At 43.0% G+C, this 19,912-nt stretch overlaps 1 protein-coding gene across 4 annotated transcripts in view; it reads right to left on the minus strand.

Moving 5' to 3' along the window:
* Positions 1–19,912, minus strand: part of LOC137415012 (receptor-type tyrosine-protein phosphatase kappa-like) — a 566,119-nt gene that overhangs the window by 176,236 nt on the left and 369,971 nt on the right. For all 4 annotated transcript variants that reach the window (XM_078783392.1, XM_078783391.1, XM_078783393.1 and 1 more), the window contains one exon: positions 3,487–3,641. In XM_078783392.1, the coding sequence (XP_078639518.1) occupies positions 3,487–3,641 (155 nt within the window). The remainder of the gene's footprint in view (positions 1–3,486; positions 3,642–19,912) is intronic.

The following is a 19,912-nucleotide window of genomic DNA, read 5'->3' on the forward strand; positions in this document are numbered from 1 at the left end:
TGAAGACCAGAAAAAGCACAGGGCACAGAACAATGCCTTGGGGAACTCCAGCCTGAACAGGAAGGGGAGATGAGAGAAAACCATTCAGGGACACACGTTGACTACGGCCAGAGAGGAAGTCCGCAAGCCATGCATGGAGATTTCCATGGATACCATAAGAGGAGAGTTTGGTGAGCAGAGCGGGGTGCCAGACCGTATTGAAGGCAAGTGATATGTCAAGGGAGACAGCTCTAATTTCCTGTTTGGCATTGAGGACCTCCATCCATTGTTGAGACAGCAGAAGCAGCATGTCCAGAGTAGAATGACCTGGTCTGAATCCAAATTGATGATCCGAGATCAAGCCATTGGAGAAAAGGAAGGATTTGATGTCAGAAGCGAAGATTGAGAGAAGTGATGATTTCAGGATACTCAGCAGAGGAGGCAGGAATTTCTAATTTGTTCATGGGTGCCAGCGATAATTTGCCTAATTTTTGAAAAAGACATAGGGATCTTTAATGTCCACAAACTACTGCAGGGCAAATGGGACCAAAGCCTTAAAATCCATCAGAGGGATGGCGCCGACAACCACACATGTACACACACACACACACACACACACACACACACACACACACACACACACACACACACACACACACACACACACACACACCTCGTCCTGTTTACAAAACACCAGGATGACATTTCAAATCCTGGTCGAGATTCAAACCCAGGCAAGACATCTCAAAGGCGGGTATGCATATCTCTAAGCCATCCGACAAGCGCAACAACGAGAATTTCTCACAAATATTTGATGATCTGGAATCCTGATCAAATATTCAACTCGATGCACAAACATTCATTAATGACAATCTGAAATGTGCTGAGGCTTGGAGAGCATCTGTCACATGCTCATGCACACGTTTAGCCGAAATGATTCCCACATATACAAGTTTAATGTGGGTCAATAACAAGAAATACAACGAACATGTGCACCAATCTGGACAGCAATCTTTGCCAAAAAACTGCCAGAGCAGTTTTGGCTCGACTTGTCCTTTGTACCATGGGAGCTCTACAGTTATAGAGGTTTTACATGTGTGCAAAATGTGTGCACCAAATGCAAAACATTTTTCTGAGACCGGTGTGATAAAACAAGCAACTCCTTGAATTATTTTAAAAAGTATTCATCTCTTCAACCTTCAGATGACTATTGAGGCTCAGGTGGACACAAAATCACGTTCAGCTTCCATTTTTTTTGTCTCAAGAGTCATCAGAAGGATAATAGAACTAGCTATAAGATTTTGGATTTGGAAATTCATTTGGAAATAAACAGTCAATGTTGTGCACACAAATAGATACCATGAATACCAAAATTGAGAAAATTACCCTTGACTTAATGCCTTTGGCTTTCTTCAATTTTGTTCACACATTGCATTTGAAATTCCATGATTGATCCAGCATTGAAAATCTCAGTTACAATTAATAACTCCTTTCAGTTCGTGCCAATTTCTGTATTGCAAGCATCAACTTTGATTCATATACAGTGCATTCAGAAAGTATTCAGACCCCTTCCCTTTTTTCACATTTTGTTATGTTGCAGCCTTATGTTGAAATCGTTTAAATTCATTTTTTTCCTCATCAATCCACACTCAATACCCCATAATGACAAAGAGAAAACAGGATTTTAGAAAGTTTTGCAAATTTATTAAAAATAAAAAACTGAAATATCACATTGACATAAGTATTCATACCCTTTGCTATGACACTTGAAATTTAGCTCAGGTGCCTCCCCTTTCTCTTGATCATCTTTGCGATGTTTCTACACCTTGATTGGAGTCCACCTATGGTAAATTCAATTGATTGGACATGATTTGGAAAGGCACACACTTGTCTATATAAGGTCTCACAGCTGACAATGCATATCAGAGCAAAAAACCAAGCCATGAAGTCGAAGGAACTGCCTGCAGAGCTCAGAGACAGGATTTTGTCGAGGCACAGATTTGGGGAAGCCCACAAAAAATTTTTATGTTGCATTGAAGGTTCCCAAGAGCACAGTGGCCTCCATAATTCTTAAATGGAAGAAGTTTGGAACAACCAGGACTCTTCCTAGAGCTGGCCGCCCGGCTAAACTGAGCAATTGGGGAAGAAGGGCCTTGGTAAGAGAGGTGACTAATAACCCGATGGTCACTCTGGCTGATCTCCAGAGATCCTGTGTGGAGATGGATGAAACTTCCAGAAGGACAACCAACAACTGCAACACTCCACCGATCTGGGCTTCATGACAGAGTGGCCACACGGAAGCCTCTCCTCAGTGAAAGACACATGAAAGCCCGCTTGGAGTTTGCAAAAAAGCACCTAAAGGACTCTCAGACTGTGAGAAACAAGATTCTGTTGTCTGATGAAACCAAGGTTGAACTGTTTGGCCTCAATTCTAAGCGTCATGTCTGGAAGAAACCTGGCACCACTCATCACCTGCCCAATACCAATCCCAACAGTGAAGCATGGTGGTGGCAGCATCATGCTGTGGGGGTGTTTTTCAGCAGCAGGGACTGGGAGACTGGTCAGGGTTCAGGGAACAATGAACGGAGCAAAGTACAGAGATATCCTTAATGAAAACCTGAAACAGAGCGCTCAGGACCTCAGACTGGGCCGAAGGTTCACCTTCCAACAGGACAATGACCCTAAGCACACAGCCAAGACAACGCAGGAGTGGCTTAGGGACAACTATGTGAAGGTCCTTGAGTGGCCCAGCCAGAGCCCTGACTTTAACCCAATTGAACATCTCTGGAGAGACCTGAAAATTGCTGTCCACTGACAGTCCCCATCCAACCTGACAGAGCTTGAGAGGATCTGCAGAGAAGAATGGCAGAAAATCCCCAAATCCAGGTGTGCAAAGCTTGTCACGTCATACCCAAGAAGATTCGAGGCTGTAATCGCCCCCAAAGGTGCTTCAACTAAGTACTGAGTTAAGGGTCTGAATACTTATGTCAATGTGATATTTCAGTTTTTTATTTTTAATAAATTTGCAAAACTTTCTAAAATCCTGTTTTCTCTTTGTCCTTATGGGGTATTGAGTGCAGATTGATGAGGGAAAAAATGAATTTAAACGATTTCAGCATAAGGCTGCAACATAACAAAATGTGAAAAAAGTGAAGGGGTCTGAATACTTTCTGAATGCACTGTATGTATGTATGTATTATGTATGTATGTATGTATGTATGTATGTATGTATGTATGTATGTATGTATGTATATATTCAACTTTGTGCATCGAGTTGAATATATATATATATATATATATATATATATATATATATATATATATGTATATATATATATATATATATATGTATATATATATATATATATATATATACAGTATATATATATATATATATATATATATATATATATATATATATATATATATATATATATATATATATATATATATATATATGGCCAACTTTTCACTCCAATTTTCCCCCAGTATTGCTCTTTGGCTTACACTGTGTGCTGAGGTTGTGCGTGTCCATGAAGTTGCTGGGATCATCAGCCGGTGTAATGTTCTGCTCTGCAAATGTGTGTTCTCCAGCTGGTGCTATGTGGGCCATCTCTTGTCGCGAAACTCCCACAGTCTCCTTGCGCTTCTTAGCGAGCTTCCTGCAGTCAGAAAAGAGACAGAAGCATTCCATGTGAGCTCAGGGTGCATTCCTGCATACAGGAGTTTTGTGCTCCCGTTTTGGCAAAACATTCTCGTGAAGATCAAGAATTTAATGCGCAAGTGCACTCACCATAACTTTTGCAAAATAACCGAATTAGAGGAATCATATTCGGCACAGTATCCGAGTAGCATTTGCAATATCTTGCACTTGAGGCAAACAGAAACGGAGCCGTGACGTGGGTCTCAGCAAAAAGAGCATTCCTCATTGTGTTTTTCAAGTTCTCAGTTGGAGATTCAAATGCAATATGGCTCAAAGGGAATTAGTGTATGAGTATTCCGCACCATGCGTTCTTAGAAAACAAACAAAAATCAAAATTTTTAATGCGAGTTGACCATCAAAGTTCAGTTGAAGAGGAAATTCTTGCGTTTCTTTGCCTGGTCATTTTGCTCCTTGAAACAGATACAGCCACACCATGTTAAGTGGATTTTATTCAAATGATTATTATTACTGTTACTGTGTTATGACAGCGAGTGATTAATGCAAAAATTCGTCGCAAAATAGCCATTTGTGGTGCACATAAATTATTTATGCTGAAACATAAAGGATGCCAGAGAGAATACTTGGAGACACTCAGTGCAGAACTGTTTTTGTCTGCCTTGTGAAATGCTGAAACCTTGGCAATGTTGTCCCATATTCAGACAGGTTTCGCAAAAATGAAATGAAAACCAGCAAGGGAATAATACGAGATGCAGAAGCTAAGCAGCCAAAGCAGAGCCAGTGATGTGCGGAAGGAAGAAATGATTACAAATGTCTTTCCAGAATGGCTGTGATGTTTGGCAAGAGCATAATAGAATGTGCAAAACCAAGGCATGCACTGAGGCAGTGGGGCATCCATCCATGCACACAAGGGTGGTAGGATAGTAATATGTGGTAAGGGAAATGATAGTAGAGAAGAAGAATGTGAAAACAGAGCCAGAGGAAAGTTTTAACATCAACTCCAGATATTGTTTGAATAGGCCTTGTTTGTATGCAATATATCCTGCTGAGTTTGTGATATATATCTATATATATTGTTGTGGAAATGAGAATTGTGTTTTTTTATTGTTGTAAAAATATCACCCTCCTTCCTCCAGTTGTGTATAAAGGTCAAAGGGCGTCCCTTAGTTAGGTCATATACAATCACGTTAGCCAATCATAGATTTCCTGCTTGTTGGTAGTTATTTCCTTATTCTGTGTATTAGGTTAAGGCTTTGTCTTCCATTAATTAATACTCCATTGCACCAAATTCAAATAGATAGATCCCCTTTCATTCCCATTCCCAAAGCCTCTATTGCCAACTGCATTTATTGCCAACTGCATTTGCCGCCATTACAGCGTGGTCAGCTTGGGGAAGAGGGGCGTGCCCGCCCATCGTCATCAAGGGTGGAGCCAGAGAGCCCGTGCCCACCAATCGGCACTGCGGAGAGCGACCCGATGGGCGTTTCCAAAAGGCCGGCGGCTTGATCGCCACGCGCCTCATAAAAGGGGGTTGAGAGGGACTGTTTAAGCAGATGAGTGAGGAGTCCACCACAGTTGAGTCCACCGCAGTTGAGTCCACCGCAGTTGAGTCCACCGCAGTTGAGTCCACCGCAGCTGAGTCCACCACAGTTGAGTTGAGCTTTGACGGCAGTTTCGACCCGCTGCTACGAAGCAACGCCGCCGTGCAAACCAGATTGAGGAGGGTCGGCGGCCGCTCACCTCGAGCCTTGCCGTTTACACGAACAGGACCCGCATCCTTCCAGCTCTGTGGAACACCTGGACCATCCTCTCCTTCCAGCCAATCGTTCCTGCCTTCATTCCCCATTCGTGTGAGTCTGTCTTTGTTTGTTCTGTTCTGGGTTAAGTAAGACTGTTTATAGGTAAGCTAATTTGCACTGTGTCTCCTTGATTCCTTCTGTCTTTATTTTATTATCTTTCCTTCTTCCTTGGTTATTTTGGTCCTGTAAATAATAGTAATAAATATAGTTGCATTTCCAACCCTTTTGCCTTCGTCTTCCTCTTCTTCACATCCTTGTCGTTTTGGTGATTTCCCAATTGAATACCGGTGGCACGATTTGGCCAACGTTTAAGGAATCGGGTCTAGTCTTGGTAAACGGCTCACGCCGCGGTTCGCTTTGCTCGGCGCAACATCCATTACGCTGCGGCCGTGAGTGGGGGGTGTTCCTTCGCGTACCGGGAAGCGCTGGTATTTAGGTCATAGGACTTGTGGGCCTAAAACCCTACCCAGCGCCGACCGGGCGTGGCGTCATACCCCCGGGACCACGTCGGTCAGTAACAGACGAGGGGACTAATCCCCCCTCGAGAAGGGATCCGAGGCCGACGTCGGGTTCTGCAACAATATATTTGTGCAGCGTCTGTCCTGTCCTGTGTTGTCACTGAACTACTTTCTCAAACTTTTGTGAAATCGTACCAAACTTCTGGTATGCACATATCTCTCCCGTCGGTATGTCCTAAGGGTAATTTATTTTGAAAAATTTTCCAATTTTTTTTAAAATTTTTTTGGGGAATTTTTTTTTTTCAACTTCAATTGTTTATAAAATGTGATATCACGTATATTACAAATACATTTGTGCAAAATAATTGTTTGAATTATGATTGGTTTAAACCATGACAAAACGGCAACTCGGGTACAGTCATTTATCTATATATCTACACATCTGGGACTGCCCAGATACCTCACCACCACGTGATTCAAAACCACCACAACGTTATTAAAAACACTTCACAACCACGGAAACAAAAGTTTGAGGGAGTCGTTAAGTGAGAACACAGACACAGGCATTTTGAATTATGTGGTGGTGAGGTGTTTTGAAATGACGTGGTGATGAGGTGTTTTTAAATCCCATGGTGGTGAGGTGTTTTGAATTAATTGGTGATGAGGTATTTATAATTACGTGGTGGTGATGTGTTTTTAATTACGTGGTGGTGAGGTGATTAGAATTAGTTGTTGATGAGGTGTTTTGAATTATGTGGTGGTGAGGTGTTTTTAATTACTTGGTGGTGAGGTGTTTTTAAATGACGTGGTGGTGAGTTGTTTTTAATTTCGTGGCTGTAAGGTGTTTTTATTACGTGTTTTATGGCTGTGTGGTGTTTTTATTACGTGTTTTATGGCTGTGAGGTGTTTTTATTACGTGTTTTATGGCTGTGAGGTGTTTTTACTTTCGTGGTGGTGAGGTGTTTTTATTACGTGTTTTATGGCTGTGAGGTGTTTTTATTACGTGTTTTAAGGCTGTGAGGTGTTTTAATTTTGTGGTGGTGAGGTGTTTTTATTACGTGTTTTATGGCTGTGAGGTGTTTTTAATTTCGTGGTGGTGAGGTGTTTTTATTACGTGTTTTATGGCTGTGAGGTGTTTTTATTACGTGTTTTATGGCTGTGAGGTGTTTTTATTATGTGTTTTATGGCTGTGAGGTGTTTTCATTACGTGTTTTATGGCTGAGAGGTGTTTTTAATTTCGTGGTGGTGAGGTGTTTTTATTACGTGTTCTATGGCTGTGAGGTGTTTTTATTAAGTGTTTGATGGCTGTGAGGTGTTTTCAATTTCGTGGTGGTGAGGTGTTTTTAATTTCGTGGTGGTGAGGTGTTTTTAATTTCGTGGTGGTGAGGTGTTTTTATAACGTGTTCTATGGCTGTGAGGTGTTTTTATTATGTGGTTTATGGCTGCGAGGTGTTTTAAATTACTTGGTGGTGAGGTGTTTTGAATTACTTGGTGGTGAGGTATTTTGAGTTACGTGGTGGTGAGGTGTTTTGAATTACGTGGTGGTGAGGTGTTTTGAATTACTTGGTGGTGAGGTGTTTTGAATTACGTGGTGGTGAGGTGTTTTGAATTACGTGGTGGTGAGGTGTTTTGAATTACATGGTGGTGAGGTGTTTTGAATTACGTGGTGGTGAGGTGTAATCGTTCCAAACTTCCAGTCTGCACCTACCTCTCTTGTATGTATGTGCTGAGCAGTTCTTTTGTGAATTTTTTTTTTCAACCTAAATCTTCAACCTAAATTGCCTAACTAAATGTAATATCACAAACACAACAAATAAATTTGTGCAAAATAATTGTTTGTATTATGATTGGTGTAAATCATGACAACACAGCAACTCAGGTACAGTCATTATCCTCAGCTAAAATAAGCCCGTCCCTCAGTAACGACGCGTGGTGAGGCGAGTGCAGCGCGCCGAGCTAATATATGTATATATATATATATATATATATATATATATATATATATATATATATATATATATATATATATATATATATATATATATATACATATATATATATATATATATATTGTTACGGACGCGGTTAAAGATGTTATTTTACCGAGCGGTGGTATTACCACGACCGAACAGTTATTCCCCGACTAGAACCTGATTCAACCCAAACGTTGGCCGTATCGCACCGCAGCTGCTCAATCTGGAAAACTCTAAAGCGACCGAATGCAAAGAGGAAGAAGACGTACAGCAGAGTAACGGGGTTTATTATTTACACATATAAGCAGGAAGAAAGCAGTCACGTTTATTTACAGGCACATGAGACGCAGGTGACACAGTGAAATCCTTAGCTTATACAAGCTTAATCAACCCAGGGACAGAACAAACAAGGACAGACTCACGCGGGGAATGATTATAGGACTGGCGGGAGATGGATGGCTGGCGGGATAGGGAGGTCCAACTGGTCCTGCAGCCGATCGACTCGTTGGGCAGCCGCCGCTCCTTCGCGGCCCTGCTCCAAACTGCCGTCCAGGCCTCACGCTGCTGTGGCTGCAGTTTCGGTGGCTCCAGCTGCAGTAAATGCAGTTTCGGTGGCTCGAGCTGTAGTAAGTGCAGTTTCGGTGGCTCGAGCTGCAGTAAGTGCAGTTTCGGTGGCTCGAGCTGCAGCTCAACTCTGGACTTCTCCCGGACCCAACTCAAAGCGCCTCTCTTGGACCCAACTGCTTGGACTCCCTCTCGTCTCTCTGTAAAAGCTCATCTCCTTGGAAAACGCCCTGCCGTGGGTTATATAGGCCCCCGCCCCTCAACCTTTGCGAACCTCCCCGATCGCTCTTCCTCCGCCCTCTCTAGCCAAACCCCTGGCTCATGGTTGGTCGAGTGGGGCTGGCTCACTCCTCCCCTCTATGACGAGGTGGAGACACGCCTTTATTCTCCGACCCTGCCTCGTGGTCAATGGCGGCAATTGGAGGGGAGGTTCTTGGCAATGGCACTCGAGGCCTGGCAATGACGAAAGGGGAAATGAAAGTTTTGGGAATGGGAATGAAGGGAATCTATCTCTTTCACTGGTGCAATGGAGTATTTCAATTAATGGGAGACACAGCCTTACCCTAAAACACATAATAAGATATAACTATTGAACAGGGGTATTCTATGATTGGCTGACGTGCATGCTTTTGGACTAATTATGGGACGCCCTTTGACCTTTACACAGCTCCGGAGGCAGGAGGCGCAGAATAAACAATAATAATAATAAAGCACACAAAAAAAAAAATACAGTCCTCATATCCGCAACAATATATATATATATATATATATATATATATATATATATATATATATATATATATATATATATATATATATATATATATATATATATATATACAGACTTGGCATTTAATATGGAATTTTTTTTTTGTGGGAGTGAACTTACTTTTCAAGATGTCTTAGAACCAAAAGTTCATTGGAATTATGTTGAAATTATTCTAGATTTTGTTAATGTGACCTTTAAAAGAAACAAAAACCACATTTGACATTTCGAAACAAATAAATTGATCCTTGAAAGTGATGTAAACTGATATCGAACTCAATTCATGGACAGTACTGTGTTAAACTTCTGTACGTTTTCCAGAAGTATCTCTTTATTTTGCACATTAGCCAAATTTTTTTTAACAAAAACAAAAGTTAAATTACGACTGGGATTACGGACAGTAAAATTACAGTTCAGTACTTCGTGTAACCCCCACGAGCATTCAGGAGAGCACGTACACGTTGAGGCATGCTGTTCACGAGATTTGCCAAGGTTTGGACAGGAATCTCTTGCCACGCAGTGACAATAGCCTGCTGCAATTCACGCACAGAGGTCGACTGGTGGTCCAAGTGGTCGATTTGACGCGTTAATTCTGCCCACAAGTTCTCTATCGCATTCATATCCAGGGACATGGCAGGCCACTCCATATGCTCTACACCACGGTCAGCAAGAAAGTGTTGGATCATGCGAGCACGATGAGGCCGTGCATTGTCATCTTGGAAGACGAAGTTTCCTCGAAAGGCTGCACGAGCAAATGGAAGCAATGTTTCTTCCAGAATGGCCCGGTACTTGAACTGGTTCAGGTTTCTATTCAGAACCACCAGGTCAGTTTTGCCCCCTGCATGAAAAGCAGCCCAAACGGCCACCCCACCTCCTCCAGCTTGGACTCTTGGCACTATACAATCTTTGTTGTAGGCTTCATGCACTTGTCTGCGCACTCGGATGCGGCCATCTTGACGATAGACCAGAAATCTAGACTCACCACCGAAGATCACGTGATTCCTGTGTCCTGGCTGCCATTGACGGTGCTCTCTGGCCCACTGCAATCGGCGCTGGCGGTGTTGTCTGGTCAGGCGTGGCTTTCTCAGGGAACGCCTGGCACGAAAGCCTGCTTGAACCAGTCGTTGGTTGACTAGCCTTCTGGATACAGGCACATTTGTCAGTTGCTGCCACTCAGCCCTAAGCCGATTAGCTGACTTGGTACGGCCATTGCCGACTAACCGGTGCAGCTGGCGATCATCCCTCCTTGTGGTTCTGCGGGGACGTCCTGGCCTCGGTATTGGAGTAGGGACATCCCTCTGAGCATTTCGTTTCAGGATCTTTGACACCTGACCTTGAGTGATGCCATACTGCCGAGCAATAGCACGCTGTTTCATGCCGTAATTTCGTAAAGCCACCACTCCATGACAAACAGCATTGTCGATTTGACAGACCATCTCCAGAGGAAGCGGCAATAACTTTTGGAGACGTGCAGCAGTTGTTTTCCACTAATACAGAACGCAACAACCCTTGTATACCCGACTGTGAAGCCAATCATCAAATGCACCTGTCCGTACATTTTGCCACGCCACCTGTGATATAATCCTGTTGTTGACTTCTTGCTGCGACAGACAATCAGTGACATGGTTCTTTTAACAAATAAATCACCAAAGTGTAAAAGAAACTCACCAGATTGATATACTGAGTTAAGAAAGTAAACCCAAGTCAAGAAAAAAAAAATTCCATATTAAATGCCAAGTCTGTATATATATATACAGGGTGATTGAAAAGTAACTCCCTATTTTAAAATACTTATAATTTATTTCTTAACTATAATTTTTACAAGAAATGGATATAAGAAGAAAGCGTATAGGATGAAGTTTTATTTAAAATTCGATATGGGCACCAGAATTCGCCACCAGCTTCTCAAGCCGCCCGGGAACCGCGTCAACTGATTTCACCAGGAACTCTTGTGGGATGGAAGACATAACTTCTCGTATTCGCCCTTCAAGTTCTTCCAAAGTCGTTGGTTTGGGACAGTAGACTTGCTCTTTTACCCAACCCAAATAAAAAAGTCACATGGTGTTAAGTCAGGGCTCTTGGATGGCCACTCATACAGACCACGATGACCCATCCATCTCCCAGGGAAGTGGGCATTCAGCCATTCACGAATAACAATAGCAAAATGTGGAGGAGCGCCATCTTGCATGAAAATCAAATCTTCAACATTCTCCGAAGCACTGATAATTGGCCAGATTTCGTCTTGCAGCATGGTGAGGTACCTTTTGGCATTCATGGTATCGCGAAGAATGAAGGGACCTACAATCCTTTCCGAAGTCATTCCACACCACACCGTTACCTTGGGCCGATATTGCGTTTTTTCAGAAATAACATGAGGATCTTCTCCTGCCCAGTAATAGCAGTTGTGACGGTTCACAAACCCACCGATGTGAAATACCGCTTCATCAGACCAGAGGATATTTTTAAAGAGATCAGAACAATCTTCATACCACTAGCTGCAGGGTTAGGTCCTGCAGGGTAAGACGTCCAGCCATGTTTGTAGGGCTTCCGAATTTCAAACAAAAAAGAATCTGAAAAAAAACTAAAAAACAGATTAAATTCTCATACATTAAGGAACAAACACTAAACATGTGAGAAAAATATTACAATAAATAAATAATTTCTAAATATTTTAAAATAGGGAGTTACTTTTCAATCACCCTGTGTGTGTGTGTGTATATATATATATATAACCCTATATCTATATATATATATATATATACATACATACATACATATATATATATATATATACATCCACACATACAGTATATATGTATTTCACATATTGTTTTGATTTTGTTGTACATACAGTATATTCCATAATCTTTGCAGAGCGTTGACGCTGCCAAAGACGCTTCTTGGCAAGGGTTATACTGAGTGATTTGGTGTTGCCTTTCCAGTGTTGTTTATCTGTGCTCTATCCTTTCAAATGCTGTGTGTCAAGCAAGGAAGCAGCACATACCATTTTGAAGTCTTTGGTACGGCTCAGCCGGGGTACGGCCTCCAGAATTCTTTATTTCACTGTTAATATTACAGAACCTTTGTTTTTGATTCAGATCTTAATATATCCTTTTAAATCAGGAAATAAAAAGAAATGGCATTGACAAAATTATTGACACCAGAGACTTAATATTTGGTAGCACAGCCTTTGGACAAAATAACTAGATTCTAGTGCTTCCTATAGCCATGAATGAGCTTCCTACACCTCTTTACTGGCAGTTTGGCCCACTCTTTTTTCTGCAAACTGCTCCAATTCGCCCAGATTTGAAGGGTGCCTTCTCCCAATTGCTGTTTTCAGATCTCCCCACAGGTGTTCAATGGGATTTAGATCTTGACTCTTTGCTGGCGACTTCAGAACAGTCCAGCGTTTTGTCTTGAACCATTCCTGGGTGCTTTTTGAAGTGTGCTTGGGGTCATTGTCCTGCTGCAAGCCCCAGCTTTCTGACACTGGGTTGAACATTGCGCTCCAAAATGCCTTGGTAATCTCCTGATTTCATTATGCCAGGCACACATTCAAGGCACCCAGTGCCAGAGGGCAGCACAGCAACCCCCAAACATCACTGAACCTCCTCCATGTTTGACTGAAGGGAAGGCGTTCTTTTGTTTGAAAGCTTCATTTTGTTTTCTGTAAACATAGAGATGATGTGCATCACCAAAAAGCTCTAATTTGGTCTCATCTGTCCAAAGGACATTCTCCCAGAATTATTTTGGCTTGTTCAGGTGTGTTTTGGAAAACTCCATTCGGGCTTTCTTATGTCTCTCTCAGCAGTGGGGTCCTCCTGGGTCTCATACCATAGAACCCCCTTTCATCGAGTTGGCGACGGATGGTGCGAGTTGAAACTGTCATACCTTGAGTCTGAAGGTCAGCTTGAATCTGTTTGGCAGTTGATCGAGGTGCTTTCTCCACCATTAGAACAATCAATTGCTGCAATCTTCGATGAACCTTTCTCTTGCTGCCACGTCCAGGGAGGTTGGCGATAGTACCATGGGCCTTAAACTTCCTCATAACATTGCGTACGGTGGACACAGGAACATCTCGGTCTTTGGGTTGGACTTATAGCCTTGAGCCCGTTCCTCAGTACGGCTTGTACATGCTTGGCATGCCAAGCCTCAATTGTACATGCCTCAATTGTACATGCTTGGCTACAATCTTGTGTATGACCTCAGATAATTCTCTGGTTTTCTTTCTTTTCTCCATGCTCATTGCAGTACACATAGTGACAAAAAACAGCAGAATACTCCTTTTCTCTGTTCAAACTGGCTGAATGAGTGATTTTTAGCTCATCTGGAACGAAGTTCAGGGGAGCTTATGCGATGGCGAATCGTCCGTCCATCAGTCCCTAAACAATTGAAACTTCTTCTCCGAAACCTCTGATGATATTGCGACCAAATTTGCCACAAATGATATCTGTTATGTTGTGACTAAAGTTTGTTCACGGCTTTAAAAAAATAAAAAAAATAAAAAATTCGGGATCTAAGGGGGTTTTATCGAGGGTAAAAGTGGGTCCAGGTTTGACCCCTCAAAATAGGAATTAGCTTTTTCCTCTCAAACTACACACACTATTTCGATGAAACTTTACCACAACCTTCATCACTTGTGATGTACCGAAGATTATTCACGGCACGAAGAAAATGGGAGTCTGAGGGTATTTACGGGGGGTAAAAGTGGGTCCAGGTTTGACCCCCCAAAATAGGTGTTTGCTTTTTTTCTCAGAACCTATACACACAATCTTCATGTAATGAAACATGAAACAAGAACATGAAACTTCACCACAAAGAAAAAGGATTATTCATTGATGGGTGTCCATGTCAGTGTTAAGGATGCATGTGATATACAATAGAAGAACAGAAAATTGATTCTTTGAGGACTGTATCGATAAATCACAGCAAGAGAGATAAAGGATAAGGATGGGAAAAGGTCGGGGCAAAGCGGATAGCTCCGTGGAGCCGGTGGTTGGATCATTTACGGGGAACATGTGGAAAATACATGGACGATGAGCGAGAAGGGATGTGAAAGTATGGAATAAATGGACAAAAGGACAGTGCGAGGAATTCCCAGTCGAAGGATCATTCAGTATAAAATGCATTGAAAACTTACATAAGGAGTTAGGGAAAAGAGCCAAGGCTATAGGAACTAAAAGTAAGGGAGATTGGCAAGTATTTACCTTATGGACGGAAGAATGTCTCTGCAGAGAGGAGGAATTAAAAAAGGCTAGCTTAAAGGATAGCCTAGAAGCAGCTAAAATACCATTGGAGAAGTGCAGAAATTACTGCCAGCATTGGCAGTGGGCTTGCCACCCGGGAAAATCGCCTAAATACAGTGATGAGGCGATTTGGGAGGAAATACCCCGGAAGCTTTACTGGTGATCATATTTGTAGAAGGACTGTTACACCCAATTCGTAAACACTTGACAATTGTTACGTTGGGATGGAAAGGATTAAACATGGATGCAATTGTTGCAGGAGCTATGTTACAGGGCACATTCATGAGAAAAGGATGTTAAGCAGGAAACTTACAGATGGTGATGACTGATAGTTTGGTGCAGCGACAAAGAGGTAGTGGGAGGATGGCATACTCAGCCAACAGCTCCCTTAAGGGAGGACTCGGACAGTGACAGGGAGGACACCCCAGGATTCCCACAGGCGATAGGACCTTGGGGGAAATCACCAGTGAATTCAGGGACCTACCTGCGAGCGAGACGTAGAGGAGGTGAATGGGGAGAGGTGGCGAAGACTGAAGGGAAAAGGGAGAAACCCCCCACCCTCAGCCACAGTTTAGCAAAAAGGAACAGAGGTGTGTTTCCATTGCGGACAATTGGGACATTGGAAAAGGGATCGTCCGAGGAGACATCTGCCCCAGGCAAGGGGAGGACCTCCTTTCAAGGGAAAAACATATTGACAAGGGGGAGAGCAAGGAATCCCTAGCTCTACCTCTGTTGACAACCTTGCCGTCATATGAGCCAACATTCAATCTGATGGTTAATGGAAGGGAGTTACCATTTTTGGTAGATACTGGGGCCACTCGTTAAACAATAAGAAGAGACGCCTGTCGAAGGTGTATCAATTTGAATGGCCACACACCAAGAACAATTTGAATATTTAATTCTCCAGAGAAGATTTGCTCGAATACACCAAGGATTACAACAAAGTTTAACAATACTGTTACGTTTGTAGGTGGTAGGGATACCATAGGCCAGGTAGAGTGTATAGCTTCGTGTGCTCCGATTGTCATGAAGAAGAAGAACCACCTTGAGGTCCTATAAGTAGGGATCCGGTAGACCATGTGTTCGGATTAAGTGCATCTTCGTCCCCATTACGAGGAGTGGGGCATGTTAATTAGCTCAGGGATTATGGGTAATTTATCCCTTGTATGGCGTTACCTCGTAATTTATTTTCTATGTCCTTTTTGGCACCACACCATAGACACATAGCCAAGCCATGCAATCGCCCGCATTTAAACTCGCTAATTAAAAAGCTAACCGGAAGTCATGCATCAAGCCCTACCGCTGACAACCCCGACTTGGGAAGCGCACAGGTCAGGCAGGCCGATGCCACGCCCCAAGGAGCCGTGATTGGGCGGGGTTTTGATTGCAGGGAAGGACTGGTGGGGAGCGACTCCCTGATTGGTGAAACACCCCAGATGACGTCAGAGCCTGGACGATAAAGAAACACGCTGGCAGACATTTTCTCTCGCTTCTTCTTGGCTTCTCATGCTGAGAGGACATTCTCCCCTCTTCTCCTTGGCTCCAAGCTGCGAGCGGACATTCTCTTCTTCTCTCTTCTACTTGGGTCCTCGCTCTGACCAATGTTTCCCTCTCATGTGCCTTGTCGTTCTGGAGACGAAAGCAAAGGGTAGATGTTGCTGCCCTTGCCCCTTCTGATTTGGGCTCCGTCACGAGCGGCCGTGATGGGACATCTTGCTGGTGGTCATGCAGAGACACAGCCACGGCTTGGGGACTGCGGTTTTCCGTGCAAAGGACGGGTGGATGAACACGGTGTGTAAGAGTGGGCTGCACGCGGCCCCTTCGATTCAGGTGGAAGGCCTGTTTCGCACCAGGAAGCGCGGCCTAGTGAACAAGGGCGTACTGAGGCCTAGCAGCATGGGAGCGAGTGGATTTCCCACCAACACCAGAGCCGCGTCCAGACTACACGCTCGGAGCCTGGACGAGTCTTGACGAGACACACCGGTCGAGTGAGCTAAGTGCAATTAAAATTACACCTTTTATTTTTACATAATTATATTTCCCTTTGTCCGTGTTTGAGTCTGGTGTGGAGGGTCCCTCAAGTTAGGAATTTAGTTTATCGTGCGTTTCATTGCACCGGCATTTATTTAAATAAACCTTTTATTTTTGAACATTTTAAATCTGTTTTCGTTTGAGTTATTTTATGCAGGTTTGAGGACTGCCGGTGGGATCCGTGAAGGTAAGCTGTCCGGTTTCTCCTCCTCCTTGTTTCCCCACACGTATTCTCCACCATTTGAACTGAACGCCTCGGAGTAAAAGCTCGGATGGTCACCCGTGCTACCCTACGGTCATCACCAAGGGTAGTCACGTGACAACTGGTGTCAAGGAGTGGGATACGAACTTTCTGATACCGCGACCTGGGAAAATCCGGGATATTTGTGATATTTCACTACAATCGACCTCGGTACTACAATCAATCCTCCCCCCGAGAGGGAGAGAGAACCAATTATTATATTTTTATATCCAAATGCTGAGCGCAATTTGCCCTCAGTGGGTGTCGAACTCGCAACCTTCAAACACCGAGTATCCCAGGTTCGAATCCACAGAATCTTGTTTCTCACTGTCTGAGAGTCCTTTGGGTGCTTTTTTGCAAACTCCAAGCGGGCTTTCATGTGTCTTTCACTGAGGAGAGGCTTCCGTCTGGCCACTCTGCCATAAAGCCCAGACAGGTGGAGTGTTGCAGTGATGGTTGTCCTTCTGGAAGTTTCTCCCATCTCCACACAGGATCTCTGGAGCTCAGCCAGACTGACCATCGAGTTCTTGGTCACCTATCTTAACAAGGCCCTTCTCCCCCAATTGCTCAATTTGGCTGGGCGGCCAGCTCTAGGAAGAGTCCTGGTTTTTCCAAATTTCTTCCATTTAAGAATTATGAAATCCACTCTGCTCCTGGGAATCTTCAATGCAGCAGACATTTCTTTTAGGCTTCCCCAAATCTGTGCCTCGACACAATCCTGTCTCTGAGCTCTGCAAGCAGTTCCTTCGTCTCATGGCTTGGTTTTTGCTCTGATATGCATTGTCAGTTGTGAGACCTTATATAGACAAGTGTGTGTCTTTCCAAATCATGTCCAATCAATTGAATTTACCATAGGTGGACTCCAATCAAGGTGTGGAAACATCTCAAAGATGATCAAGAGAAATGGGAGGCACCTGAGCTAAATTTCAAGTGTCATAGCAAAGGGTCTGAATACATGCAAATGTGATATTTCACTTTTTAATTTTTAATAAATTTGCAAAACTTTCTAAAATCCTGTTTTCTCTTTGTCATTATGGGGTATTGAGTGTAGATTGATGAGGGAATAAATGAATTTAAACGATTTCAGCATAAGGCTGCAACAAAACAAAATGTGAAAAAAGTGAAGGGGTCTGAATACTTTCTGAATGCATTGTACATACACAGTTGTGGCCAAAACTATTGCCACCCTTGCACTTTTTTAAAATAATGCACCATTTCTTCAGGAAAATTGTTGAAATAAAAAAATATTTTCATATCCTCAAATGTATTTATTTGGTTTCCAGTGGAACAAAACAAACAAAGCTGAAAAAACGACTAAATCTTACCTTATTTTAAACAGGATTCCCTAAAATGACCCAGACAATATTATTGGCACCTTACAGAAATTGTTGGAAATAATTAGATTTCAAGCAAGTGATTCTCCTTTACTTTGGAATTAAACTCACCTGTCATGAGTTGCAGGCACCAGAGATATAAAAATCACTCATTCAACCAGTTTGAATAGAGGAAAGGAGTCATTCTGCTGGTTTGTGTCACTGTGTGTACCGCAATGAGCATGGAGAAAAGAAAAAAACCCAGAGAAATGTCTGAGGAAGTCAGATAAAAGATTGTAGCCAAGCATTGACAATCTCAAGGCAACAGATCCATCTCCAGAGACCTTGATTTTTCTGTGTCCACCGTACGCAATGTTATCAGGAAGATTAAGGCCCATGGCACTGCAGTCAACCTCCCTGGACGTAGCCGCAAGAGAAAACTTGATCGAATATTACAGCGAAGGATTGTTTGGTGTAGAAAGCACCTGCCAAACCTCGATCACCTCGATCCTAGAAACCGAGAAACCTAGAAAACCTCGAGCACGTAGAAGGCAGCTCAATCAACTGCCAAACAGATTCAAGCTGACCTTCAGACACAAGGTACGACAGTTTCAACTCACACCATCGGTCGCCAACTCAATGAAAGGGGGTTCTATGGTAGGAAACCCAGGAGGACCCCACTGCTAAGAAAGCCCAACTGGAGTTTGCCAAAACACACCTGAACAAGCCAAAATCCTTCTGGGAGAATGTCCTGTGGACAGATGACACCAAATTAGAGCTTTTTGGGAAAGCACATCATCTCTATGTCTACAGAATACAAAATGAAGCCTTCAAAGAAAAGACCACCTTCCCTACAGTCAAACATGGAGGAGGTTCAGTGATGTTTTGGGGTTGCTCTGCTGCCTCTGGCGCTGGGTGCCTTGAATGTGTGCATGGCATCATGAAATCAGGAGTTTACCAAGGCATTTTGGAGCGCAATGTTCAACCCAGTGTCAGAAAGCTGGGTCTCCGTCGAAGATCATGGGCCTTGCAGCAGGACAATGACCCCAACACACTTCAAAAAGCACCCAGGAATGGTTCAAGACAAAACACTGGACTGTTGTGAAGTGGCCAGCAATGAGTCCAGATCTAAATCCCATTGAACACCTGTGGGGAGATCTGAAAACAGCAGTTGGGAGAAGGCACCCTACAAATCTGGGGGAACTGGAGCAGTTTGCACAAGAAGAGTGGGCCAAACTGCCATTAGAGGATGTAGGAAGCTCATTCATGGCTATAGGAAGTGCTTGACTACAGTTATTTTGTCCAAAGGCTGTGCTACCAAATATTCAGTGGAGGGTGTCAATAATTTTGTCAATGCTATTTCTTTTTATTTTCTGATTTCAAAGGACATGAAGTGTACCCGGTGTGTACCCCGGTTTAGAATAGGTACACGGTATCCCTGTGCATCGTAGGAGGCGACTAAGGGTTGGCGCCAGGAAGGGCATCCGGCCATAAAACATTGCCTCAAACAGGGAACCATGACTGTCATGGGGCCCACAAGCCCAACCCCTGCTCTAGCGGGGAAAATGGCCTAAAAACGATCATTCATTCATTCATTCAAAGGACATATTATGTTCTGAATCAAAAACAAAGGTTCTGTAATGTTAACAGTGAAACAAAGAATTGTGGAGACCAAATACTTTTGTCAATTTCAACTTATTTTTTAGAGAAAATTACGAGTTATTTGAAAAAAGTTCAAGGGTGCCAATATTTTTGGCCACGACTGTACACAAACACACACACACATATACAGTCACATGAAAAAGTAAGTACACCCCTACATTTATCACTACTTCAAATACCTAAAATTAGAATCAGGTGCACCAGCTCAGGTGCAAATGA

This window comes from Myxine glutinosa, chromosome 8, assembly GCF_964187855.1.
Source record: "Myxine glutinosa chromosome 8, kmMyxGlut1.1, whole genome shotgun sequence".
Taxonomy (NCBI): Eukaryota; Metazoa; Chordata; class Myxini; order Myxiniformes; family Myxinidae; genus Myxine; species Myxine glutinosa.